The sequence below is a fragment of the Periplaneta americana genome, chromosome 16 (genome assembly GCF_040183065.1).
Source record: "Periplaneta americana isolate PAMFEO1 chromosome 16, P.americana_PAMFEO1_priV1, whole genome shotgun sequence".
Lineage (NCBI taxonomy): Eukaryota > Metazoa > Arthropoda > Insecta > Blattodea > Blattidae > Periplaneta > Periplaneta americana.
The window spans coordinates 46,012,977-46,040,504 of NC_091132.1; the positions used below are offsets into that span (position 1 = coordinate 46,012,977).

At 35.3% G+C, this 27,528-nt stretch overlaps 1 protein-coding gene across 2 annotated transcripts in view; it reads right to left on the bottom strand.

Annotated features, from left to right (window-relative positions):
- Window positions 1-4,242: 4,242 nt before the first annotated feature.
- Window positions 4,243-27,528, bottom strand: part of LOC138716215 (netrin receptor UNC5C-like) — a 901,985-nt gene continuing 878,699 nt past the window's right edge. For both annotated transcript variants that reach the window (XM_069849052.1, XM_069849051.1), the window contains 8 exons: window positions 20,954-21,208; window positions 19,704-19,870; window positions 17,065-17,313; window positions 13,512-13,658; window positions 11,182-11,373; window positions 8,515-8,624; window positions 7,986-8,087; window positions 4,243-5,096 (listed from right to left, as the gene is read on the bottom strand). In XM_069849052.1, the coding sequence (XP_069705153.1) occupies window positions 4,925-5,096; window positions 7,986-8,087; window positions 8,515-8,624; window positions 11,182-11,373; window positions 13,512-13,658; window positions 17,065-17,313; window positions 19,704-19,870; window positions 20,954-21,208 (1,394 nt within the window). In that variant the 3' untranslated portion in view covers window positions 4,243-4,924. The remainder of the gene's footprint in view (window positions 5,097-7,985; window positions 8,088-8,514; window positions 8,625-11,181; window positions 11,374-13,511; window positions 13,659-17,064; window positions 17,314-19,703; window positions 19,871-20,953; window positions 21,209-27,528) is intronic.

Consider the following 27,528-nt stretch of genomic DNA (forward strand, 5'->3'; position numbering starts at 1 on the left):
TATGCTGAAACTGATCAGGAAGAGTAAAAGGAATTGGTTGGATCACTGGCTGAGAAGAAACTGCCTACTGAAGGATGCACTGGAAGGAATGGTGAACGGGAGAAGAGTTCGGGGTAGAAGAAGATATCAGATGATAGATGATATTAAGATATATGGATCATATTAGGAAACAAAGAGGAAGGCAGAAAATATTAGAGAAAGCTGGGTTTGTAGTGAAAGACCTATCCTTGGGCAGAACACTAAATGAATGAATATAAGAGATTATAATTCTTACATGGAACAGACAGATACAACTCCATACTTTACAACATCTTTCATCAGTAATTTGTATTGTACAACACCATACCTTTGTGAAATAGGCTCCTGGTATGACTAAAACTGGAATCACCATCAAAATTCTTTATGATTCTAAACCAAGCATTCCCAGAAAAATAATTTACTTAAACCTAGGAATTCTTTACCCGTTTCTTAAATAAGAAGTGACCAGCAGATATGAAACATAATAGGAAAGTGTAAAAAAAAAAAAAAAAAAAAAATTCCAATGTTCTTTGAAGTATTTAAATTTTTTGTTGTTTGTGTTTTGAATTTTCACTCTAAGTTGTACTCACACTATCGAGTATCGAAGATCTAAAACAGATATTGATATTGAGTACTGTATCGAATATCGAGAAATTGTGATATGACCTGACCCATTTCTAAAAGTAACAAAACATTATGTTTACAATGATGAATTTCGAATGAATACTTCTCCTTTCCATTACTAAGACAATTGATAGCTAATTAAGAAAAGAAATTAGCCAATAAACAACAATAAATTAATGTTACATCAAGCTCCAGATTATTACACAATATCTGGTCATGTTTTGAGATTCACTGATATTCAATTCATAAAAAGTAAAAAGTAAGCAAATTATCATGATCGTAGGAATAAAATACAGAAATGTCATTCTTTCTTACAAATAAAATGTATCATAGAAATCAAATGTTACCACCACATAATTCTTGTTCACATATTCACAATCATGTAGTCTGTTCCATTTTATTATCATGGAATTCCGCAAATAACTTCCTTTTTCTCAATGGAAGCTCAGAGAATTATTCTCCTAGATGTCTTAAATCTTCGCACTTAAAGTAGGGTGACCATACACCCTGTTCAAATATTACAATCCTGTTGTATAAATATAATATTCAATATGATTCATTTACACTACAACACCATTGTAATAAAACTATAACTATTAGTGTCAATTTAAAACAACAAATTTATTTAAATTACTTTTGATTTAGTTGGTTATTGATTTTAAGCAACATGTGAATTAACTGTTGTTAATTATCTTTATAATGTGTTTCAAGATTTGAAAGACTACAACACATTACATTTAAAACAAATTATTCTAGAAACTAAGTTTCAAACAGGGAACAGAAAACGTCTTCCTCACAATCTTAGTTCCAAAGATTATGGTCACCCTTATGTAAAGTTATGTGCACGTTTTCTCCGCAAATATACATAGCGTTTCTTACGTTGCAAATCTTGCTCTATGGGAAATGATGCATCATTGTTGTGCAGAAGGTTGAATGGACTCGCAGTATATTTGGTTCTTGATGATCAAATTCTATCACAATAAGGCTCATTCACAGTATGTTTGCAAAGAACCAACTTCATAGATATAAAGTTACAAGCTCGCTAACATCAAAATTTATAATTTTAAGTTTACATAAAAGAAATAATTCAGCCACTCACAAGGCAGGAATGACGTGGAAATGGAGGATCCAAAATTAATCAAAGCACAAGACAAATCTATCTGCATTTCACCATTCTTAAAAGTACCTACAAGTACAAAAGCGAACAAAGTGGTGTTCAGGAGCTACACAACCTTTTCCAGAATAATGATTTGGTAGTTGGTGGCATCTGTTTTCACCTCCTGTTAGCAGAAATGCCACCCCCACCAAACCATCACGGATGCTGGATGGTGACCTCTTTCCACTTTAGGACATTTCGCAGCAGCTTCCTGAGAGGTGTGAGTGTACACTCGATCATTCTGGTGGTTTAGTTTTTCTTCCGTGGTGAAATTTTTTCATCTGTAAAGAGAATTTGGCAGTGACTGCCATTCACGTGCTGCTCCAGTAGTCTCTTGGCTCTTGTGACTCTTATTTGCCTTGAAGCTGTTGTCAGTCACTGTCCCATGCTTCTTCGGTATGCTGAAAGTCCAAGGTTTTCTTTTATTATGTGTGACATCATTTGCGGCATGATGTTCATTTCCGTGCCATTATTTTTTGCGTGCGGAGCGGATTTCTCCGAATTCTCTCAGTGACAGCTTTGATGGCTGCTTTGATGATCTGCATGACCGACAGCTTCTACCTCTGTTATCACAAGAGGAAGTATTTGTGTATCATTTGATACATCAATACACAAATTTCTTTGTTATTTGCAGCGGTCGCAACAAGTTGAAAATCTCCAGTGGCGTAGCGTCAATGTAAGCTAAAAAGCTTAGCTTCCCCAGTTAATAATAATTTCATAATAAACCTGCAGTTTATGGAGAAAATTATTTATTAATTTTAATAGAATTTATATTTACGCGTTAAATATTGTGATGCGGCAGCTCAGGATGATTTCTGATGCAGCAGTAAACAAGAAGCCTGCACACACCAGCTTCCAAGCAGACTGGTTTCTTCTGTGTAATCCACCCCGCAGATTTTCCATCCCTTTCTAACTAAACTACCCTCAGGCTCGCAAGGCTCGCAAGAAGCCAAGAAGATAGCTTTAACATTTAAAATAAGTAGATTCCGAGTTATCCCTTTTCGTCAGTTGTGTTCAGTTGAAGTGTTAGTGTGTACTGTGGCTGATATAATAAATAATGAGCGAAATAACAGTTCCTGACACTAATTTACTTGAATTTTTTTAGGACAATTGTATTATCAAGACTGACTTACGAACAAAAGTGTGATTTAAAAAACAAATGACCGACTCGCTTGCTGTCAATGAAGGACACAACCAAAAGACAGACGCATACTTAAGTAATGATATTAATACTGTATCTACTGACCGTTAATATTGTGATTTCTCTAATTATGACAGGGAGTGAGCTAATGTTATACGTTTATGTGTCTATTTGTTAAGAGATATGTGTAAACCGTGAAATCATATTTTACTACCTATCATTTGAGGTCATGCCGTATTGGTGTTACTTACGATGTTTCGACCAATCTTCGACTGCTGACTTGAAATTGACTACTATTTATTTTAAGACTGTATTTTTGTAATACGTTTTCTCATATTGCATGAAAGACAACTTGAGTTAGCTTCCCCTGCTCAAAATTTCATGCTACGCCACTGAAAATCTCTACTGGAGTCTTGTTACATTTGTGTAGCACAATTACTGCGATGTCATTCTCCTTCATTCCTCACTCCATCTTAACTAAGTGGCATCTGGTCGTGAACTGCATGCATGTGGGAGCTGGAAGTGTAATGCCACTCTGGTGTGCGCCAAGCCGCAGGTATACCAATCTAATACCGGTATGTTCTGGCGGCAACTCAAACTTAGAGACAGAACTTATAATTATTTTATTGCAATGCTTTCTGTGTATCTCTATTTTTATTGTTTCCTAAGCAAAGTTCTCGTAACAAGATAATATTCCAAATCGATAGAAACTTCGACTAGGCATTTCTAAGTAATTGATTAACTAGCGGACTTACTCGTGTTAATTATGTAAGTCTGTGCGGCTTACAGCTGTTTCGGTGCTTCATCACACCATCCTCAGGGCCTAATAGAGAGCTGTAAGCCGCACAGACTTACATAATTAACACGAGTAAGTCCGCTAGTTAATCAATTACTTATATTCAAGTATTAAAAGTAGTGTACGCAAGATTCAAAATGGATTAGGCATTTCTTTTGCAGCCCAATGTACTAATGTTTCTCATTCTAAATTTTGAAATATTCTTTCCCATCTTTCTCCTCATATCAGACTGTTACTATTAATTGATTAAAGTTCTCGTTAACACTTTGTTAAAACCATAAAATTTACTTAGTCTTACGTTAAAAAGTGTAAAATTGTTAAAAAAGGCATATACCTTCGACAGACGGCCCGTTTCAATGCTATGTCACGTCATCTTCATGTCTCTTGAACCACTCTTGAGTGGTGATGACGTGACATAGCGTTGAAACGGCCCGTCTGTCGAAGGTATATGCCTTTTTTTAACAATTTTACACTTTTTAACGTAAGACTAAGTAAATTTTATGTTATTATTACATTTAAATTTACATTGTGAATGTAATCATACAAAGAATTTAAACTCATAGTGAAGAATAAAATAATTGTACCATGAATTCATTCAACTTTCTGCCCAGCAGTGATCACTGTTGCCCACCATATGGGATCTGGCAATGATGGAACATTGCTTAAAAACACTCTGTACAAGTCTCCAGACTTACGTTTTTAACTCGACATTTGCTGTCAGTGCTCATAACAGGCTGTATAAATAATGCATACTGCACTATCTCAAAACAAAGTTACAATTCTTAGTACACAATAATTTGCCAGTACCATCTAAGTAAGGCAAAAGTCTCTCATTTGTACAGTAAGATAGAGTTTAGCACCACATCTATATCTTTGTAATGAGCACTGAATCTCGTTTTAACTAGTTCTTGGGATAATCACATTTTATCCTACAAAACACTATAGTTTGAATCTAAACACTCACCGTAAATCCTATTCTGTAACCTGCAGACTTTCTTCAACCAATAAGCAGGAGTCGGCTTTCTGCAGTCCACACAGCACCACCACTTTCTCACTAACATCATGCAGTCCTTCCTAGTGGCACTATCCAACACTACAAGTTTAAGCTACATCAAGACAGCTGTCTTGTCTTTAAATGCATATGTACACAAGGATGAAGCATTGGTCCACTGGTTGGAGTGGGCACTCGTTAGATCCAAGGGCCCAGCTCCTTCTCAAGCAAAGAGGCGGCATCAGAGCGCCCCATGACCCTCAGAATGTTGAGGAGGTCCGTCACAGCTGTGGCGTCCCTGTGCCTAGCCTCCCACAAGTCCAGGATGTGTTCTGTTGGACTGGCTTTCGTTGCGAAGTAGTTGATGTACCTAGTACAAGCAACAATGTTAAGTAAAAAATAACTAAAACTCTCTGGCATATAGTAAGATCTTCAAATTTTGGGCAGTATAATTATTTTTGACCCAGAACGACCATATTTTCTCGAATACCCCGCACATTTGTTCTCCGAAATATACAAGTAAAACATACGTGTGCACAACTTATTTGAAATGATGTTGGCAACATTGCCCGATTTTCCTCCTGCCCGTAACTCCTAAGGTGATAGTGCATGCCATTTCTTCCCTCACAGATATTTCAATTATTAACAGTGTTAAATGGCGTTTGGATTAGCAGTAACTTACATGTATCAGAGCCAAGTTCAAGTGTGATAAGTGTACAGTTTGTGCGTCTTATACACACATCAAAATTGTCTAAGGAACACAGTATTTTTCATTTAATTCTCAATGAAGAAACATACTACATGACATGCAAGTATTATTATGTATACATCTTGATTACACAACTTTTAACACTGTATCACTTGGTTGCAAAACGGTATTTGTCGAATACAGGGGGGAGAGCCATTAATCCTTCCCACTGAAGGCTTTAAGGAACCAACCTGGACAAATACCCAATGTCCCATCCCTACCTTCCCGTGGTGCAGCTGTTAGTAAGCATAATTATACAAGCTGAACTAAAGGGAGGGGCTACTCATCAATTAGCACTGGTCAGCTTGATGAGTTAATGACCGAATTTGGTATAATTTTCCTCTATTCAATACCTAATTCTCTCTTTACCCTTTCCTATCCAGTCCTCTGACTGAACTCTTACTTTCTTCGACCCCAACAGTATTAGAGCATTCGAGGCCTAGGGGTTCATTTCACTTTCCTTCCTACTCTTCTTACTTTTCTCTTCCTAGTGCTGACCTGCTACGGCACTAAAATCGTCCTCCAGTGGGTTAAGGAGGGGAAGTTAGTGATCAACAAGATCTCCCAACTAGGTCCAGTGGACCTGTCGACCAACAGCAGGTGTGGTCCTCCAGACATTCTGGGGGTTGTGTGTGAATGAAGTAGCCACCAAAACATTAAAATATGGTGTTCACTTAAATCGGCTACAACTTGCCATTTTTGAAAAATATTGGAGTGCGGGAGGTCAAGTGAATTTGTTGTCAGATGCCCGGAATTGGAAAACAACACTGTATCAATTCGGAATATGTATGATAAGAACTTTCTTGTGTTAAATTTTAACGTACCTTGTTAACATGTTTCGACCTATTTTGGGTCATCTTCAGAACTGGTCATTGTTGGTCTTGGCACCTCTTGTTTCCTGTGAGGGTGCGTTCTTAGTGTAGAGTCAAAGAGTGTATGTGTTTTGAAATTGAGTTGTGTGTTGAGAATATCGTTGGGGTGTGTTTTCGTGTGTCTGTATATTTCATAATGTTCAATTTCTCATATTATGAGATGAAAGATTTCATCTTAACCAATGTTTTGCCAGTGAATTTGGAGATGTGCGAACAGCTGATCGAGTCCACACCTGTGGAGTAACGGTTAGCACGTCTAGCCGCGAAACCAGGTGGCCCGGGTTCGATTCCCGGTCGGGACAAGTTACCTGGTTGAGGTTTTTTCCGGGGTTTTCCCTCAACCCAATACGAGCAAATGCTGGGTAACTTTCGGTACTGGACCCCGGACTCATTTCACCGGCATTATCACCTTCATCTCATTCAGACGCTAAATAACCTAAGCTGTTGATAAAGCGTCGTAAAATAACCTACTAAAAAAAACAGCTGATCGACAGTCTCAATGTTTTTAATGTCCTCTAGAATTCTGTTTTGAACGTTATCCCACAAATTCTCAATTGGATTAAGATCTGAGGACTGAGCAGGCCACCCTAGAACTTGAATATTGTGTCTTCCTAATCACTGTGTTGTTCTTTGTACAGTGGCATTGTCGTGCATTAGAAGGAATTCAGGATCAATTTCTTCAGCGATGGGAAAGATTACAGGCTGCAATATCTCTTGACTATAATGATTTGTTCCTAGTGTTCCTTCAACTAAAACGAGGTCAGTCCTCTTGTGTGCCATTATTCCTCTCCATATCATGATAGAAGCTCCTTGGAATTTATGAACCTTCTGTACATATTTTAATCTTTCTGCTTGACCTGGTTATCTCCATATGCGTATTCTTCTGGAATCTGGATGCAGACCAAACCGTAATTCATCAGTAAAGAGAACCTGATCCATTGATCATCTGTCCAATCTTCATGTTGCCGACATACAAAACACGAGGTTCTCGATTTTCACGTCGAATAGCTGCAATCTCAATGGGCAACGGGCATTAAGACATCTCTCGTGCAATGTGTTCCTAATGGTCTGCACTTCTGAACATGCTTGCAGTTGAAGTCCTTTCTCTCAAGACTCTCAAGCACAGAAATCTGTCTTGTGCGGCAGTTGTAACTCTCGGTTTACCTGGATGTTGTTCTTCTGGACTACCAAATTCAAGACATCGACTCCACATTCTCAATATTACACCTCTTCCAGTATTCAGAGCCCTCACCGCGTCAGCTTGTGTTCCACCATTTTCAATTATACCAATTGTTCTAAACGTCATCGTGGCTTAAATAACGATGTTGAGCATTCATTTCTACTATTTTTTATGCCACTGTGAAACGTGATTACTATGATTTTATATGGTCGTTGAAACTTGGAGGGAAGTTTTGAAGTACTTGTGGTTCGCAAACCACTAAATGCTCATTCCTGCACTGAAGAGTAGAAGTATGAATCATAGTTCATATTACTACTTGTAGTCAAATTTAAGCAAGACTTATATCAATCTTCTATTATGGATGAAAGTTTTTATTACATATTGCAAAAATGGCAGCAAAAGCATTTATTCCGATCTCCTGTCTAAATTAAAACAGGTAACCAAAATTAATTTACTCACCTGTCAACATTGAGTCTTTGTGCCAACATTCTCCAGTCATTTCCTCGGGCATTTGGTGGATCTAAGCACAAACACAGCTGTTTCCGAAGCGATCGATGGAATCTGTGAAAATAAAAGATATAGTTATTTAACAAACAGTACTATAATTCAAAATGCAAAAATGAATTCGTTTCCATTGTTTCACAAAAAATACACTTGATATACCACTTGTATGTCTACAATATTCTGAATAACTATTACTAATTTTCATATATTATGATAGAGAACACATAGTGAAGCATTTTTTTCGTAATAAAGTAGTGTCCAGAAATGCTTCTGTATCGAGATATATTGATATGAAAGAAATGAGGATTTCAAAGCATCTCGTCATGAAAAGTAATTTTTTATTATGAAAATGGTTTTGAAAAAAATATAAAAACTGTTCAAAATTACAGCTACCATTGTCGACACACAAAGTATAACTTCATATGATTGAACTATGAATTCTTCAAAATATCTGTGAACAGTTACGAAAATTATCATTATTTACCTGAAAGGAGACGTAGTTGGATCTAGAGTGGTTACCATGGAACTGCAACCACTGCTGGTCGTCACAGTGAGAGCTCGAGGAGGCCGTGACATTGCTGGGCTGCTTGGAACCTGTTCACAAACAAATGAGTGCTCAAGTATGTTGTCAGTGATCTAATTGGCTGCGTTCAGCCGGGACAGCACTAATTCAGCTATTCATTTTTGCTGAGTTACAGCAGCTGTGAGTCCCTGAATGACCATTGCAAAATGTCCGCTGTATTTACAAAGAAACATGCTGCTATTGTTCCGTCTACTCCGGAATATATGATACCATTGGTTGTTGCCTATCCCCTCCACTTTCGCTGGCTAGCAGCAGGCTTGCAGCGAAAAAAATTTTGCTACAAAAAATGGCGCCTGCTATTTCAGCGCTGTCGGCCAGCAAGGCGTTCAGTGCTGTCGCTATTTCAGCACTACCTCAGCGCTGTCCCGGCTGAACGCAGCCATTGAGAGAAAACAAAGGTGGACTGTTCAGGAGAGATGGAGATTGGCCTTTCCCCATTGCTGGTATGAATGAAGTAAGTCACTTTTCGAAGACTGGAGTCAGAAGGGTATCCTACTCGTCAGAGTCATTACAAACAGCTAAATCCACACATACGTTGACTTTTACTTCCAGTATGGAGTCTTTCTCTGCTACATATATCTATTCTGTTTAATTTTCCTTATATGTCTCACAATTCCGTCTTGGAATCCTCACATGATCTTCATTCCTTTGCCAATATAGCCCCGCATTTTCCTGGCAATCAGTTGTTAGTTGGTGAAGATCATTTAGCTATTTGTAACGACCTCAATCAGCAGGATACCATTTCCATCCCATTTTGACGTAGGACTAAATATGTGGTGACTTACGGCCAACCACCTGTGACAAAAATAGGTCGCATTTGAAATTGTTATATTGTTAAAAATATGTCTCAAACAGTAATTGTGCTAACATATTTGTGAACAGCATGTAGTCCAATTGACATATTGCACAATATACTAGACTCTCACTAATCCTGCTATATTTGCTATTTCTGTATCATTTAGTACTTTTCTGTAATAAAGTTACATTCAAATGACACGGATACATTGGCTTGTGGATACCTAGAGTCGATGGCAATTCGGAAGGCGGTAGTCTGCTAGCATTTGCATCGAGAGAGAGAGAGACAGATAGAGAGAGCAAGGCAGCGTACAACATTGCCACATCGTACTTCTCGCGCAAGTGCAATACAAATAGCACAGGAGGAATTTAAATTATCAACAGACAATAATGACCTTAGCCGTTGATTACTGTAAGCATGACACCAAACAAACCCTCTTTTCTTCACTAACAGTATTCTTTGCATGGTTCTTAATCCCATACCACATGCTTCTGCAATCGTTTCTTGCGCGTTGGCAACGTTGCAGTCAGCATCAAGATGGTCGACGCATTCTGCTCGTCAACATTTTTTAAATAATTATACACCTAAAACACTATTTTCCGCACCTGCCTGTGCAATACTTGTCTTTTTACAATTTCTTCTTTCATTTATTTATCTCACACACACAGTAAGTGTTAGTTTTACTTATTCAATGTATTGAAACACTCATACGTGAACAAACGAACTCGGGAAGTACTTGTTATAGACTGATTCCGATTGGTTCTATTATACAAGCTTGTGATGTCACATACCAGAAATGCTACGGTGCATATAGCAGCTGACTGCCTTCCGAAATGCCGTCTAGTCTAGTACTTAAAATACATGAACTTACTTACTTACTTACTTACTTACTTACTGGCTTTAAGGAACCCGGAGGTTCATTGCCGCCCTCACATAAGCCCGCCATTGGTCCCTATCCTGAGCAAGATTAATCCAGTCTCTACCATCATATCTCACCTCCCTCAAATCCATTTTAATATTATCTTCCCATCTACGTCTCGGCCTCCCTAAAGGTCTTTTTTCCTCCGGCCTCCCAACTAACACTCTATATACATTTCTGGATTCGCCCATACGTGCTACATGTCCTGCCCATCTCAAACGTCTCGATTTTATGTTCCTAATTATGTCAGGTGAAGTATACAATGCATGCAGCTCTGCGTTGTGTAACTTTCTCCATTCTCCTGTAACTTCATCCCTCTTAGCCCCAAATATTTTTCTAAGAACCTTATTCTCAAACACCCTTAATCTATGTTCCTCTCTCAAAGTGAGAGTCCAAGTTTCACAACCATACAGAACAACCGGTAATATAACTGTTTTATAAATTCTAACTTTCAGATTTTTTGACAGAAGACTAGATGACAAAAGCTTTTCAACCAAATAATAACAGGCATTTCCCATATTTATTCTGCGTTTAATTTCCTCCCGAATGTCATTTATATTTGTTACTGTTGCTCCAAGATATTTGAATTTTTCCACCTCTTCGAAGGATAAATCTCCAATTTTTATAGTTCCATTTCGTACAATATTCTGGTCACGAGACATAATCATATACTTCGTTTTAATCAAAGCATAAGGATATAACCAACATTAGCAATAAAAATTACAGTAAGCATTATGCCATAAATTCACTAAAGATTCTGTGTAGGAGTCATCAATGCAAAAAGCCCATGACTGATATAGACTGCATTAACAGCAGAAGCTGGATGAGTATACAACTATGTCTCGCAACATACCACAGTTATGTTAGGAGAGGAGTTGTGCAGATCGGTGTTGACTCTGAACATCTGGCGGTGCGTCTGGCTCCCCTTTTGACATGCCAGTATTCGGAAGGCCACAGTATGCATCAGTCTGTCAGTTCGCTCCAGCGTGAAGGAGCAATGCAGGTGATTGTGTGATGAACTCCAGATATGGTGAAAAGGGATTTCCTGGTTAATAAAATAATGGTTCTAGTCATTGTCAATGCTATCACAATAACAGAAGTGAACTTATATTGATTTATTTCATACTTCAGACAGAAAACAAACATAGAAATAAATACCGGTATATCACAAATTTACTCAGAATTTAAGAATATTAAATATGAAGTTTTTCAGGAATCAATTTTAGTTCCATCATTATTTCCAGCTTATATTAATTATTTAGCCTTAACAATAAACAATTTATCTCAGGTAATCTTTTTTGCAGATAAAAGTGTGATTATTTATTTATTTATTTATTTATTTATTTATTTATTTATTTATTTATTTATTTATTTATTTAAACTTCACCACCAACAGAAGCAAGCTTCCAATTATAGGTGGCTTACACAGATAATATACAAAATACATAATAAGAAAAAAACAAAATACGCAACACAAAAGAAAGAAAGAAAGAAAGAAAGAAAGAAAGAAAGAAAGAAAGAAAGAAAGATAATAGATGCTAGAATATAATATTGCAGTTAATAATAGTGCCACATGTCAATATAATAATGCAGAATTATTTCAAAATTAGAGTTGTGGTTGTTGTTTTCTAATACCAGGCGTTTGACAATAAAGTCACTTGACCTCTTGCACTCCAATATTTTTCAAAGATATTATCATGGTCAGCCACTGAAGCACAGATTTTGATGTGTTCCGAATCAATTTCTTGGTTTGAATTGCACAATGGGCAGTTAGGGGACTGAAATATTCCAATTGTATGCAGGTGCTTGGCCAAACAATCATGACCTGTTGCCAATCTAAATGCAGCTACAGACGATTTTCGTGGTAAATCGGAAATTAACTGTGGATTAGGATGCAGAGAGTTCCATTTTTTCCCTTGAGATTGTGTTATCAAATTTTCTTTGTTGAAGTCTAAGTATGTAGATTTAATAAATCTTTTCACAGAGTAATACGTAGAATACACTTATTCATAATTTAAATACCTAAGGAAATACAGTTCTTTTTTAGTACATTATGCAACGAGCCTATAATAGTAGTAATTAAGACGCGAGTATGTTTATGAAACGAGCACAAGCGAGTTTCATAATTTTCATACGAGCGTCTTAATTATCATTATAGGCAAGTTTCATACGACTTTTTATGCTCGACCATATTTCTAACTTGAAATTATTCATAAGTATTCATGTTATTCTTATCTGACTGGGGAGCGGAACTGACCCTGTACAATATCTCGTAAATTGTGAGATGTGCGCAGACGCGAAAGTATTGATTTTTTCCGAGGAACAAATGTCATTGACCTTGATATAATCTAGAGAGTAAAATGAACATTAATCTTGATATAACCTTGAAATTGATTTAGACATTGAAAAACGAGATGACAAATTGAATTTATTTGAATATTATTTACAATTAACGCTAATTATTATAGTAACAGAACATAACCTTCTGCGACAGTATTGGATTTCCAGCCTCCGTGATGTTTCGCTAGTTGTCTTTCGATTGCATATCCGAGAATAATCGATACTTGCGCTTTCATATTGCTACAATGGTGTTTTCTGATTGCTGGAACACCTGAACTTTAATGAATAGGTGTACTTTAATGAGGTCCATTAAAGGGCTGCTACCAGGTGTATAACTACTACATTTCGGCATGGTCGAACATAAAATATTGCATGAAATTTTTTAACTGTTAAAACTGAAATCTAATCGAGAATCACAGTTTAAAGACAGAGAGTTAAGTACCTATTACACATAACAAACAATGGAGAGTTCTTGAAGAAAACAGTTCTAGCAATTGGAATAACAAAAAGGTTGCCTATATTAGCTTAAGTAAACTATGTGATCATTTCATAAATACTTCTAATACAGTGTTAAAACTATGAATTATTGAATTAAGGGAGTACATACACTTTTCGCTCGTATAAATTTAGTAAAATAAGATAGACTTGTCAATATTGAAGTCTTATAGAAGTTCACGAACTGCTTAGTTATTGTACCTCTTGTACCAACCATAAATCCGATACTCTAACATGAAATTGAAGTAAGTTGGTATTTTCTGGCGTAATAAGGAATAATAGGTACCGGTATTCTATCCGGAACTTTTGTTATTACGCCCTTCATATGTTACTGTGACATTTTCTTACCTGATAATCAGCCTGAGGCTTGCTTTTCCATCCTGGACCGATGTCCTCCATACTGAGACACAAGCTAGCACCACCATCTTGGAACAACATGGTCTTTGGCTTATCCATGAGACAACCACCCAATTTCTTCTCCATCTGAAGCACTCCCTGCATCAAGTAGACGTTTACAGTTTTATAATTTCAGTCACTCAATCAATATACTAAGTTATATTTTTTTATGACCTATACACTTTCTTGCGACTTTCCTTCACTATAGTTGAGACATCTATCTAACAGATCCACTGCATATTTTTTAATTTTAATAATAGGTGTTTGGGGAACATATTGATATTTAATCTCATTTAATGTAATTTTAACTTTCAAAAAGAAGTCAGAAATATGGACAAGAACGGAATTTAGACCACTGAACAATACAGTAGAACCTCGATTATCCGACACTCTATTAACCGATTAATGGATTATCCAACTGTCTTTCGCTCGCTCTTTTTTTTTTTCCTTTTTTTTTTTTATTTGCTACAGAAACATATGGAGTACTACTGTACATTATATTAGTACGTTTTTTTTCTTTCTAGAGTGTGTTATTAGCCTACAAGCCCTTACACTTCCAGTTTGGTCTACTGTTCGTACTGCCTAACTGTACTTACTTACTTACTTACTTACTTACTTACTTACTTACTTACTGGCTTTTAAGGAACCCGGACGTTCATTGCCGCCCTCACATAAGCCCGCCATTGGTCCCTATCCTGAGCAAGATTAATCCATTCTCTATCATCATATCTCATCTCCCTTAAATCCATTTTAATATTATCTTCCCATCTACGTCTCGGCGTCCCTAAAGGTCTTTTTCACTCCGGCCTCCCAACTAACACTATATGCATTTCTCGATTTGCCCATACGTGCTACATGCCCTGCCCATCTCAAACGTCTGGATTTAATGTTCCTAATCATGTCAGGTGAAGAATACAATGCGTGCGCCTAACTGTACAATTTCTATATAAAATATATTGCATGAGTGTCAAAAGAAAACTTTTGTAATAAGTATCGAAAAATGCATGTAATTGAGTGATTTGGGGAAAGAGAAACTGTGGCTCATCTCGCATCTGAATACGAGATTGATGCTACAACTGTGCGCGATTTAATAAAAATTAAGGATAAAGTGTATAGAATATGTAAATCTATAACATGAGACCTCTACTATTCCTATCTTTCCGCTTACAGCCATCACAAGGAATTTCTTTGCCCTTTAAAAACACGTCCTTAACAACCGAACTTAAATTAGTGGACTTCTGATCCACTATCTAGTGTATTAAACACAAGACTACGGAGTAAATTACGAAACTTCAAGTATTATTCACTTCATTTACGAAAATATTTTACTATACGGATTATCCGATTTTTTCAATTAACCGTTCAGTCCATCCCCTTCATTACCACGGATAATAGAGGTTCTACTGTATATAAAATAAAATTTGAATTAAACGACAAATCAATCCACAATTTTACAAGACAAGCCATTCCATGTAAATTCGTGTAAACAGAAAATCCTGCTTGATTAGAGGAAAAAAATAAAGAAATAGTGAGTAATTTTTTTCTAGTCAGTGTGATGTTTGAATGTATTCAATTATAGTGTGACTAACTGAGTTAGATAGTTTATTTCACCTGAATACTTGCATGTTCCTGGTTTAATTTTTATAATACACCTCCATTATATGGAAAACTGGCTTTAGCAGAAAATTTTCCTGGTTCCTTATCAGTCTATTAAGAGCTGGGTTTACTCTACATATGTTAATTAAGAAAATATATGTAGTATTTGAAGCAGTTTAGGACCAGAGGCGAATCTATAAACATAGTCTGCTTCCTACCTACTGCCGGAAATTATTGGAAATTATATTGGTTCAGAAAAGTAAAATCGTTTATTGATGTGACTGCTGAGTGTAGGAGGATGTTTCAACAGGTGTATTCAGGTATTACATACAATATTTTTAAGTCAAACTTCTTTAGGCAGAGTCTGAGTTGATCACTATGGAACATATTTCTGTGATGGACGTTTTAGGAGAGTTTTGCATGTTGTTTCTACAGAATTGTGTGTATTGCTACATCATCGCATAAATGAAGTTGTTGATGTTTGCGGGTTTGCAACAATTTACATAAATTAATGTATAAATTAATGGGAGTGGAGCTGCCACCAGGCAGTACATCTTTTGTACAGTGTTCTGACATTATACAGTTGAAACTAACGAGTGAAATTACATTGTTGGGAAGCTTATCACTAGGAAATAAGCCGAAATCAAGGGCTGGACGAAAGAGAGCATGGCGTGAAAGAAAGTGAAAATGAACAATAAAAAATTGAGCCAAAAACGATTTAAGGATACACTGAGGTGAAATTTGAATCATTTTAACCGTTTGAGCTAGGTCTTTAAAAAATTTGTACACATATTATGCTGCATTTAAATAGGCTTTGTACAAAATTTCATCACATTTTGTCCAAAATTATATGAATTATTAAAATGTTTGTAAATTTAAATTGTATTTTGAAAAATGACTATTACTCTGACAAATTAAAAAAAAATGCCTGAGATTTGGTCCAAATATCTTCCAAACTCCTTGAAACATAACTTTGTATTTACTTCTTCATATTATTTTTCAAGAGCTAAAAAAATTATTTTACATACCGTATACCGGTACTCAAATACAAAAACAGACAAAAATTGTGATGTCTAGCAGAAAAGCACATCTTTAAGCGATTTAAGGATACATTGAGGTGAAATTTGAATCATCTTAACCGTTTGAGCTAGATCTTTAAAAAATTTGTACACATATTATGCTGCATTTAAATAGCCTTTGTACAAAATTTCATGACATTTTGTCCAAAATTATATGAATTACTAAAATGTTTGCAAAGTTGAATTGTATTTTGAAAAATGACTTTCTGACAAATTAAAAAAAAATTATTGCCTGAAATTTGCTCCAAATACTTTCCAAACTCCTTGACACATAACTTTCTATTTACTTTTTACATAATTATTATTTTTCAAGAGCTAAAAAAATTATTTTATATACTCAGATATAAAAACAGACAAAAATTGTGATGTCTAGCAGAAAAGTACATCTTTAAGATGATCAATTAAAAAAATCAAGCACATAATACAACAATTGGAGGAGTACCATTTTTAGTAAAGCAATATGTAAAAAAATGGAAATATAGAAAATTGAGTTTAAAAATTTAAAAAGCACTACCCAGAGCACGAAACCTTTCTTTTAAAATGGTAGCCAAAACAGTTAACTGAAGGGACCTACATGCACGAAAATTTGTGAAGAGGTTCTCTGAACCATATACAAATCATTTATGTTATAAAAATCGAACTTTTCCAACAAAATTTTACCTCAGTGCATCCTTAAAAACATTACTACACATTTACAACTTAAGAAATATCATTTCCGCCATGCAAAGAGGCTATATGCTCATTTTTTTTTCTGTCTAGCACACAATGAAGAACCTTTGAGAACATGTAACACAATTTGAAACCAAACCTACCCATGATTCACCACATACCTCAAGAGCTGACATATTATCCTCCAATGTGTATACCCGCACATTATAATCCAGAGACTGAGGATGGAGGATCGGTGATGGCGCAAACACGGCCAGTCTCAGTGCCTTCACAGCCTTGGTGGAGTTACCAGCAGATTCGCCGACCAGGACAAATCGCGTGAGCAGATCGGTGACCAGGTAGACCTGACCATGGTCCAGCTGCGTGAACACAGGTGTGTTGATTGTCTCTTCACCCAACGTCACAACTTTCTGAAAATTGTTAAATGCTTATAATTAGAGGTATGAAAGAACCGCAATCCTGGTACACACAATTAAAACAAGAAGAGTGCTCTTTTTCTCCTTTCTCCCAGTTTTCTTTATATTTCGTCAACATTGCAACCTATTGCAGCCAATTTCATTATTGTGAATTAATGCTATAAATGAATAATACCGTGATAAATTGTATTTTCAGCGAAATATGAGTGACTTCAAAGAATGCACAATTTTTTTTTAAAATTTCAATTTGAATACATTTTTCGGACTTTGTTCGTTCTTCAGAACACAGCCAGAAATTTCGTTTTTGTGGAGTCTGGCATATCATGAACTGCGCATGCGCAATAATAATAATAATAATAATAATAATAATAATAATAATAATAATAATAATAATAATAACAACAACAACAACAACAATAATGATTTATTTAACCTGGCAGAGTTAAGGCCATAAGGCCTTCTCTAACACTCAACCAGGAGTAAAACTGCGTTACAAAAAACACTACAAATTTACAAAAGTACACTACAATTTGACAACAAAACTGATAATAATAATAATATAACGTAAACAACATGTAAGTAGAAATCAGACATAATATATAACATACAGAAAGAAAGGAAAAAGCATAATAAAATGTGAACAGCAGGTCAAAATAAATGAGACATACAAAGTATAAAAAATAAGACAATTATTGATAATAATAATAATAATAATAATAATAATAATAATAATGATAATAATAAGAATAGTAGTAGTAGTAGTAATAATAATAATAATAATAATAATAATAATAATAATAATAATAATAATAGTAATAAAATAATGCAATACAAAGCATACAATGAATACAATATTTTTAGGTACACACAGTAAGGAAAATTATGATTATATATAGCTCAAGTTATCACATTATAGGTATACCAGTATCGGGAAATATGAAAATAAAAAGATAAAATAAGTTAAATATCACTAGAACATATAAAAAGTTATCTTTGCTTTCGTCTGCTACAGAGAACGTGGATCAGACAGTATAACCACAGTCTAGTATATAAAGTCACGAAACTTGAGTTGTTGAAGTTGCTAGGAACAATAAACTGTGCAGGTACTATTTTGCATTGTCTGTAATGAGGCGATAGTAGCGATCCTAGTGGTTAGCAACTATCTATGGATGCATATTTATTACATATTGAGCTTCGTGACTGTATATACTAGACTGTGGTATAACTCTGATATTCTCTGACATGAATATCATTTCTGGGCAGGGGTGAAGTGAGATTGTTGTTTAAATTGCAGTAATTGCTAGTCGTCATTGAATTTAAACACGAATGTTCATTCAGTGTTATACTGTTGTAGCAAACTGTGTAGGCCTATATATTTTTTTCCAGTTTCATGTTTTTTGTTTGTTTTTGTCTTTTCTACAACATTATTGAAACTGTAGTTATTTAATTGACCACTGTAACATTGATTAGGTATGTCCAATACGATTTAGGTTATAAATATCTTATTTTCATTTACCTCTCTAAAATACATAAAATAGCAAAACAGGTTTTGGCTAGTAAACGTTATTTCTTCAAATAATTAATGTTATAAAATGTTATTTTAAAAGCCATTTTTGCTATAAACACAAAAATTAATACCAAAATTTCACACTTCTATTTATAATTAAAAATGAACGCAACCAAAGCTGTTTGCAATAATTACAGAGGAAATTCTCTATTATGCAATGCCTATAAAAACTGATGAATAAAGAAATTTTCATATTACAACACACACAAACAAAAGGAAATGTTGGAAATATAATGTACGAGGTTTGACAAGTAATGTAATTAGTTCGACAGAAACATACATTTTCAAAGACCTCATATATTTCACATAAGTTCCCTTTTGTCTGCACAACTTATTCCAATGCTCTGGGATTAACACTTCAAAATTTTCCACAAGAACCGGTAGAATAAGGTTCTATTGTTACTTTTCTTTTACAGGAGTTGGGATGTTTTGCCGATTGTCTACTCGAAACTAGAGACAATGAGGATTTCCTGTATGGCGGATGGCAGTGGATAACTGGCAGGGTATCATCTCTTGTCTTTACAAAGTATAAAGTATTCTCAAGAATAATTCTAATCCAAATTAAGGACTCTGTAGAAACATGTCTGAAGAAAGAAAACTGAGGAACATAGTTTCAAAACATGTTTTCCCATTCTTCAAAAGTTGAACATATAGCATTTTTTCTACATTCTATGAAAGCGAACTCAAATTTGCAACGATAGCGTAACAAATCGAATTTTCTTCCACTTTATTGTGATGTTAAGAAGAAAGTGTTGGTTGGAGCAGACTACTAGTTAGCAAGCACTGAAATATCAATCCGGTTACTAAATTGCAATACCTGCCACACAGGATGCTCCTCTGGTTGTGAGTCACTGGACCACACAGAAACAGTCCAATGTCCGTGCTTCAGACTTGCACAATGATGAAAGTTGACAATTACTGGTTTCTTGAATGTTACATTCGATGGTCCACATATCACCACAGGACTAAGTTGTGTCTGGCGATCTGAAAAAGTTTTAAAGACAATGTAAGTCATTGAACACATACCATGTTAAAGACCGATTGATATAAATCTTGATCCTAATGATCATATTAAACAGTTGATGTCTACACTGTGTTTACAATGTTTTAAAATTAAATAACTATACTTGTTTTTTTGAAAGATGGAACATGACAGGAGCGCTGCGATCGGAAAAACAACTGAATGTCGCATAGCGTGGTAGGCCTGTTGCTATGGTAACAACTGTTGAGTTGTCAAACTTAACAGTTCCCACGTGGCGAATGCTTAATAGCTCTCTTGGCGACATTTATTGTGCACACAATGTTAGCATTGGTACGTTTCGTCTTTGATTCTCTGTCGATTTTTGTATTGTTTTCTTACCTTCGCGTCAATTGTCAATGAATGTTTTAACGTCAGCCATCTTAAATGCTAGCTTCCGTCAGCTGGTAGCGTGGTATTCCATATTGGCAACATGGCACTGTAGTTCCAAGCTCGGCCGCTTAACTGTCATGTCCCATCTTTCAAAAAAACAAGTATAAAATTCTATTTCCGGTGTTGAATATTGTACAACTAAAAGAGCTTTCTGTGAAGCTGTCATACTAAAAGTAAGTGTTCCACTTTGAGCTTCAGATATTCTGGTGACATTAATTTAAATGATTGTCATCATTTAGTAAATGTTGCAGTCTTTTAGAACGAATTAACAATGACAATCGAAGTTTCACTGTACATGTAGCTACAACCAATGTCCAGTTTGGTGGTTGCTAATGACCCACAAACAGCATCTCTCTCTTTTTTTTTTTTTTCTTTTTTTGAAGAGTAATATTTCTCAAATGGCACATTTAATTTCTTTTTACATATTTCTTGTACAGAAAACAAAAGTTCCAAATCTTGATCAAATTTTTTCCTCCATTTGGTTATTGAACGATGCTGTATCAACTACTCGGTTATTTAGCACTAATAAAATTGGAGACAGCGACATGATATTTGATAACATGAGATCAAGAATTTTCAATACAATTATCTGACATTCAACTTACAGTTATTAAGTTCAGAATTATGCATGTAACTGGTTTTAATATAATACACACCTGAAAGTTTTGGTCGATGTCTGTCTTCCCGCAAGACCGCAATGAAGATGTCTTCCCGCTGTCCTCTTACCAAAGCTCCCTCAGGCACGTTGAGTGAGATTCCAGATTCCGGTAGGCTCAACCTAGCCCCAGCTGACGTCACAGTAGCAGAGGCAATGCATTCTGGGTCTACTCCAGCAACAATTGACGGTGGTGGAGTTGTGGGAGAGGTGGACTGAGCCGCAACGTCATAGGTCGAATCAGGCCTGGAAGCCGCTATTAGAAACAATGGCAGTATTAGACTTCAAGGCATACATATAAAAAAGGACAGAAATGCATATAGACATCAATTCAAACTGTAAAAAATTGAATTTGCTTTTGATGATAAATGAACTGAATTGTCGACCTGGTTGGCGAGTTGGTATAGTGCTAGCCTTCTATGCCCAAGGTTGCGGGTTTGATCCTGGGCCAGGTCGATGGCATTTAAGTGTGCTTAAATGCGACAGGCTCATGTCAGTAGATTTACTAGCATGTAAAAGAACTCCTGCGGGACAAAATTCCAGCACATCCAGCGATGCTGATATAACCTCTGCAGTTGGAAGCATCGTTAAATAAAACATAACATTTTTTTTTTTAACTGAATTAAGATCATATTTTATATGTTCCTTTGTCTAGAAACATATATTTTATTTGAAAGATAATTTTAGATAGAAAAACAACATAGCTAATCAGTTTTTAAAAAAATAACTTTGAGAAAATTTGAATTGCTTGTTTGTATGTAAGTAAAACTGTAATTTAGTTCACATGGTTTCGCGAAATTGTCACTTAAGAATAACTCTTCCTTATTATTTGTAGGTGCAGGCCCATAAACTTCTCTCTTCCTTCAACTGTGGCATTCTTCAAGGAGACATTCCTCTTGGAAGTGTTAGTTTTACACAACTTTCCTTTTTTCATCTAGATATTAGCCTGTTTGTGATAATCTTGACTCTCAATTATAAACTCTGAGGAGTATTTGTGATCATTTTGTTTTATCTTTAGTGTTGTAATGGAATATTTTTCATTTCAGTACGATAATTTCACACGTGTAATTTAACAATGTCATTAGCTTTTGCTATAACGACAGCTAATAAATACTATACTATACTTTCAGAAATGATAAACTCCTGTGCAGCATTGATTTTTTTAATTGTATTTGTCTGTAAATCGAAGTGACATATAATCACTCATTACATAGTCTAGATATGGAATTATATTTTGGGGATCACATCCTCGAAACATGAAAATTAAATAAAAAAAGAACAACAGTCTAAGGATAAGGGGGAAAAAACAACATAATATATTGAACTGTTCCCTCTGCCTGTATAATATAAGGAATTATATGCAACAATTCAATACAAATACTAGACCTATACTGTAACACATTCAATACAAGTAGTGTAACACATAATAGTAATAGAAGACTCAGGGATCACTTACATGTAATAGGCCTAAGGCATAACAATTCCACAAGCATAAAGAGCATTCTTTATCAAGGAATAAAATTCTATAAGGTCCATTTTTTTTCCTTTTGTACAATATATTGTATTTTAAAAACCATTAGCTATATAAAAGCTTGCATATTTTACGGCGACAGTATTGCTGCCAATATCGAAGAAAAAGTGATGCCAAGAAATGTAACAAGTTCAGGACTATCAGTCTGATACTGTACTCAGCGAAGATTCTCCTGTGAATACTGAATTGACGTTCATATTCTAAGATGGAAGGACAGTTGAAAGAAGAGCAGTTTGGCTTCAGGAAGGGAAAAGGTACGAAGGATGCAATTGGACTACTACGAACAATTGGCGAAAGATATCTAGAGATGAATAAAAAAGTGTATTTAGTATTTGTGGACTCAGAAAACGTGTTTGACAGAGTGGATTGGCACAAAACTAATGAGGATTCTGAAGAAAATAGTCATAGATTGGAAAGAGAAGAGGTTGTTCAGTAATCTTTATATGAAACAATGAGTTAAAGTCAGGATAGGAGAAGAAATATCTAAAGGAAGTGAAATAGGAACAGAAATACAAGGATGCAGTGACATCGCCAGGATCAGAGCAAGGGGGTGCGGATGGGGTCGAAATTTAAAAATGTGGTAAGTTACATAAAAAATCCAAAATGTTCTCTCATGCACTTGCGCGCATACTATACATCTGTTTATTAATATTACTATGTATTATTATTATTATTATTATTATTATTATTATTATTATTATTATTATTGTTCATCACATCCATAACGATACACTAAGGGATGTAGTTTTTTCACATCCAAGAAATTGTTTGTTTCTTTTTCTTCTTCAAAATAATTTATACCTAGTATTTTTTTAATAAATTGCCCTTTGGGGTGCAGAAAGGGGTGCTCCGATTTTTTATGGGGTGCTTGCGCACCCTTTCGCACCCCCCCTAGCAACGTCACTGCAAGGATGCCCTTTATCATGTACCGTGTTCAACATCTACTTGGAGGATTTAATGAAGAACTGTTTTCAGAACATGGGTGGGGTGATAGTATGAGGAAGAAGAATAAAGTGCATAAAATTTGCAGATGATATGGCGTTGTTAGCAGAAGAGGAGACGATACTAAGGGATATGCTACTGAAGCTAAATGACAGCTGTGAGCAGTATGGGATGAAGATAAATGCAAGACTATGGTTGTCGAAAGAAAGATAAATAAGGTAAACATGCGAATACTAAATGAGGCAGAAGAGCATAGTGGATAGCTTCAAATAATTAGAGTGTATTATAAGGATTAACATAAGCTACTGCCAAAAAGTCAAAAGGAGGACAGCAATGGCAAAGGAAACTTTTAATATAAAAGAAGCATATTCTGCGGACTCTTGGGGGAAAAAAAAAAAAAAAACTAAGGAAAAGGCTAGTGAAGTGCTTTGTGCGGAATGTGGCATTGTATGGATCAGAAACATGGACATTATGACGAAGTGGAGAGAAGCGACTATTTTTTTACAGATGCATTTGAAATATGGATATGGAGAAGAATGTAGGTGTGAAGTGGACAGACAGAATAAGAAATGAATCTGTGTTGGAGAGAGTGAAGAAAGAATGATGCTGAAACTGATCAGGAAGAGAAAAAGGAATTGGTTGGATCATGGGGTCAGAAGAAACTGCCTATCGGTACTGAAGGATGCACTGAAAGGTTGTGAATGGGAGAAGAGTTTGGGGCAGAAGAAGATATCGGATGATAGATGACATTAAGATACATGGATCATATGCGGAGACAAAGAGGAAGGCGGAAAATAGGAAAGATTGGAGAATGTTGGGTTTGTAGTAAAAGATCTATCCTTGAGCACTATGTATGTAGCTATGTATGCATATAAAAGCTTTCAAAATACCTGTTACAAATATTGTGAAGTTGTTTTTATTCTGTAGAAAATTTCTCACTTGTGTAAATAAATTGTATACACTGTGAATTTCAAATACAGTAGGCCTACATACGAATTCAACAATGTCAGTACAAACAACTTAAACTAGTAACTTACATAATTGTCCATGTGTACTATTCACACTTGATGCATTGCAGTTGTTACCTATCCACATTCGATGTATAGCAGCTTTAACATACTACTACAATTGGAATAAATTATCTATAACTCAAAGGACTTCTTTTCGGCATACAATACATATTTGTTTGCACGGCGTGTAAGAAGCCAAATTCACTCAGTATGTGCCATGAAATAATTAGACGAGATTAGAAACTCCTACTTTGATAGAACTAATAAGAGATATCCAAATAAACCAAACTGCACTTTAGAGTATAGAGACAAAATGTTTCTGACACGCACTGTCCAAGCAATAAGTTATGCTACAGGAGTAATGGAGATAGCGACAATAGTGTTATCACATGCCAGTAAAAGGCCATACGTTGGGATTCGTTTCGGTGTCATTTGATTCAGAATTACAAGTTCTGCTAGAATAATACCAATTGCTAAAATTTAGAAAATTTTTAACGAAAATAAATTTGAAATGTAAGTTAGTTGTGTTCAAGAACTAGTTTCACAGTGAAATATTGAAGCATATGAAGCGAAAATGCTATCAGGCATATCAGGAACACTTGAAATTGAACAGAACAGATCAGCAGGAATAGGACAAGGTGCCCTTCACCCTTGTAAAGTTTCAGTGGTTGAGTAGGAAACGTCAAAAGATGAACACAGACCAGGCGAGCTCCCGTGCCTATATTATTGCACACCATACCTAGTGTTTTTGGTGGTACTACAGATTACGATTACATAATTATAAAATGCAATGTAATAAAACAAAGAAAAACTAATATTAATATAAAATTAAAACTATTTACACTTCCGTGATCTTCGCCGTAACTAAGAAAGCGAACTAACATTAATAATGTCATGTTTACCCTAAAGTAACCAGCACTATAGCCTTCGGAAGTGTACATGCTGCTAGTTAGGCTATATCGAGAGAGAATAGGGGAGACTGTTGTACCTTTAGCATAGTGTACCTTTGAACATTTTTTGTTTTTTAATTTTTGCTGCTACCTAGAGGACTCAAACTGAAGTAGATTGTAGAGAAAGCCGCTAAGTAGCTCTGGTCGTAGCTTCAGTTTGATTTATTACAAAGTGTGAGTTCTGTCGACAAAATAATTTTTTTTAGCACCAAAAGTAAACATTTCGTTCATTGATATATGTTTTCTAACACAAAACCAGTTTGTATTTGTTACTATCTATCAAGTACAATGTGTTCCGTATCATCTGGTGAGTAATAACATATTTTAATTTCCATGATTTATTTGACTCTCTAGTTTTGGGAGCCATATTTGTTTAAACGTGCACCCTCTTGTACCTTTGAACACAGGACATCTTGTACTATCGAACATGTTTCAAGATACATGACACTATCGGTTTTTGTTTTTCTTTTATTTTAAGATCATGTCACGAAGTAAGTCTGAAGTTAAGAGGTCCCCAATTGATCCCGGATGCCTTGAAGAAAGCTGTTGAAGCAGTTATTGCTCCTCCAGGATTAAAATCTCAATCAGAAAAGCCTGCTCTGGTTTAGGATTGCAAATACATTTTAAATATGATTGTCAGTTCTTACAGCTATATTCCCACCTATATTCCATGTGTTCCAACTTACAAGAGTTTATGTTCCAAGGTACATGATCCTGTTGTACCCTTGAACAGATTACATATCCCTTCATTTTATTTTTTCCATCCTTAATAGATCTGTAAAACAGGAAAATACATACAGGAAGTTGTAAAGGAATCTTCAATAATTATTTCAAGCAATTTTTCATTTAAAAATTTTAATTTCCCAAAATTCAAAAAAATAAAATGTGAAAAGTGTTTAAAGGTACAACAGTCTCCCCTACTCCATTTTTATTATTTTGAGTAATTTCATAAAAATGGTGTACTAAATTCCAGCTGCTGTGGATAAGTATATAAACAGGTAGTTTTGTATGGGACGACACATCGTAACAATGTCATAACATAGTAGAAATAGAAATAAATACTATATTTTTTTCATATCATAGGTATACAGTAGGCGAAACTAGTGCACGGAAAGTTCAGGTGATACCTTTGACTTAGCTGACAATCGATCCAACTTTAATTCTATATTTTACCTAATATAGTAATATCATGGTCTAGTATATACAGTCATGGAGCTCAATACGTAGGGAATATGCATCCATAGATAGTTAAAAACATAAAATTGTTTAGTCACACGTTAAAAAGTGTTAAAAATTTTAAAAAACCTTGGACAGACGGCCCGTTTCCACGTGATGTTACGTCTTCATCAGTGTCTCCTGAACTACTCATAGATAGTTGCTAACCACTAGGATTTCTACTATCGCTTCACCACAGACAATGCAAAATAGTACCGGCACAGTCTATTGTTCCTAGTACCCTCAACAACTCAAGCTTCGTGACTGTATATACTAGACTGTGGTAATATACCAGTACGGTATTAGCCATATGTGTGGGACGACATGTAGTAACTCATATCATAATATAGTAGAACTAGAAATAAATAGGTCTTACTATATTTTTTTCATATCATAGGTGAATAGTAGGCGAAACTAGTGGATGGGAAGTTCAGGTGATATCTTTGACTTAGCCGACAATCGATCCAACTTTAATTCTATATTTTAATTCTATATAGTAATGTATCAGTACGGTATTAGCCATATAACAAACCTAATTCTGAATGTAACTATCTAGCCCCCCTTCACATCCTCTGCTTATACGCTGTTGCTCCCAAATCCCCACTGGTGCTTAATGAAAATAAAAACGCATTAAACCAATTAAATACACAAAGAAAACAAGTAGTATTTCCTATGAGGTTAAGTTAGCGGAAAAACGACATATTATGTAAAAGCTAGGTCTCTCCTAAGCAATTACCGAAATTTGTACACCTTACATATTTCTACATTACTTACGCCTTAATTATTAACAATATTTTGAAAACTGATTTAGGCTTATAGTCACTTGTCCTATATCTATAGATAAGTAAATAGTTGGCAAGGTAAATAGATAGTTAGGTAGGTAGATAGGGTGGTTGGTAAATATATAGATATATAGGCGGGTAGCGAG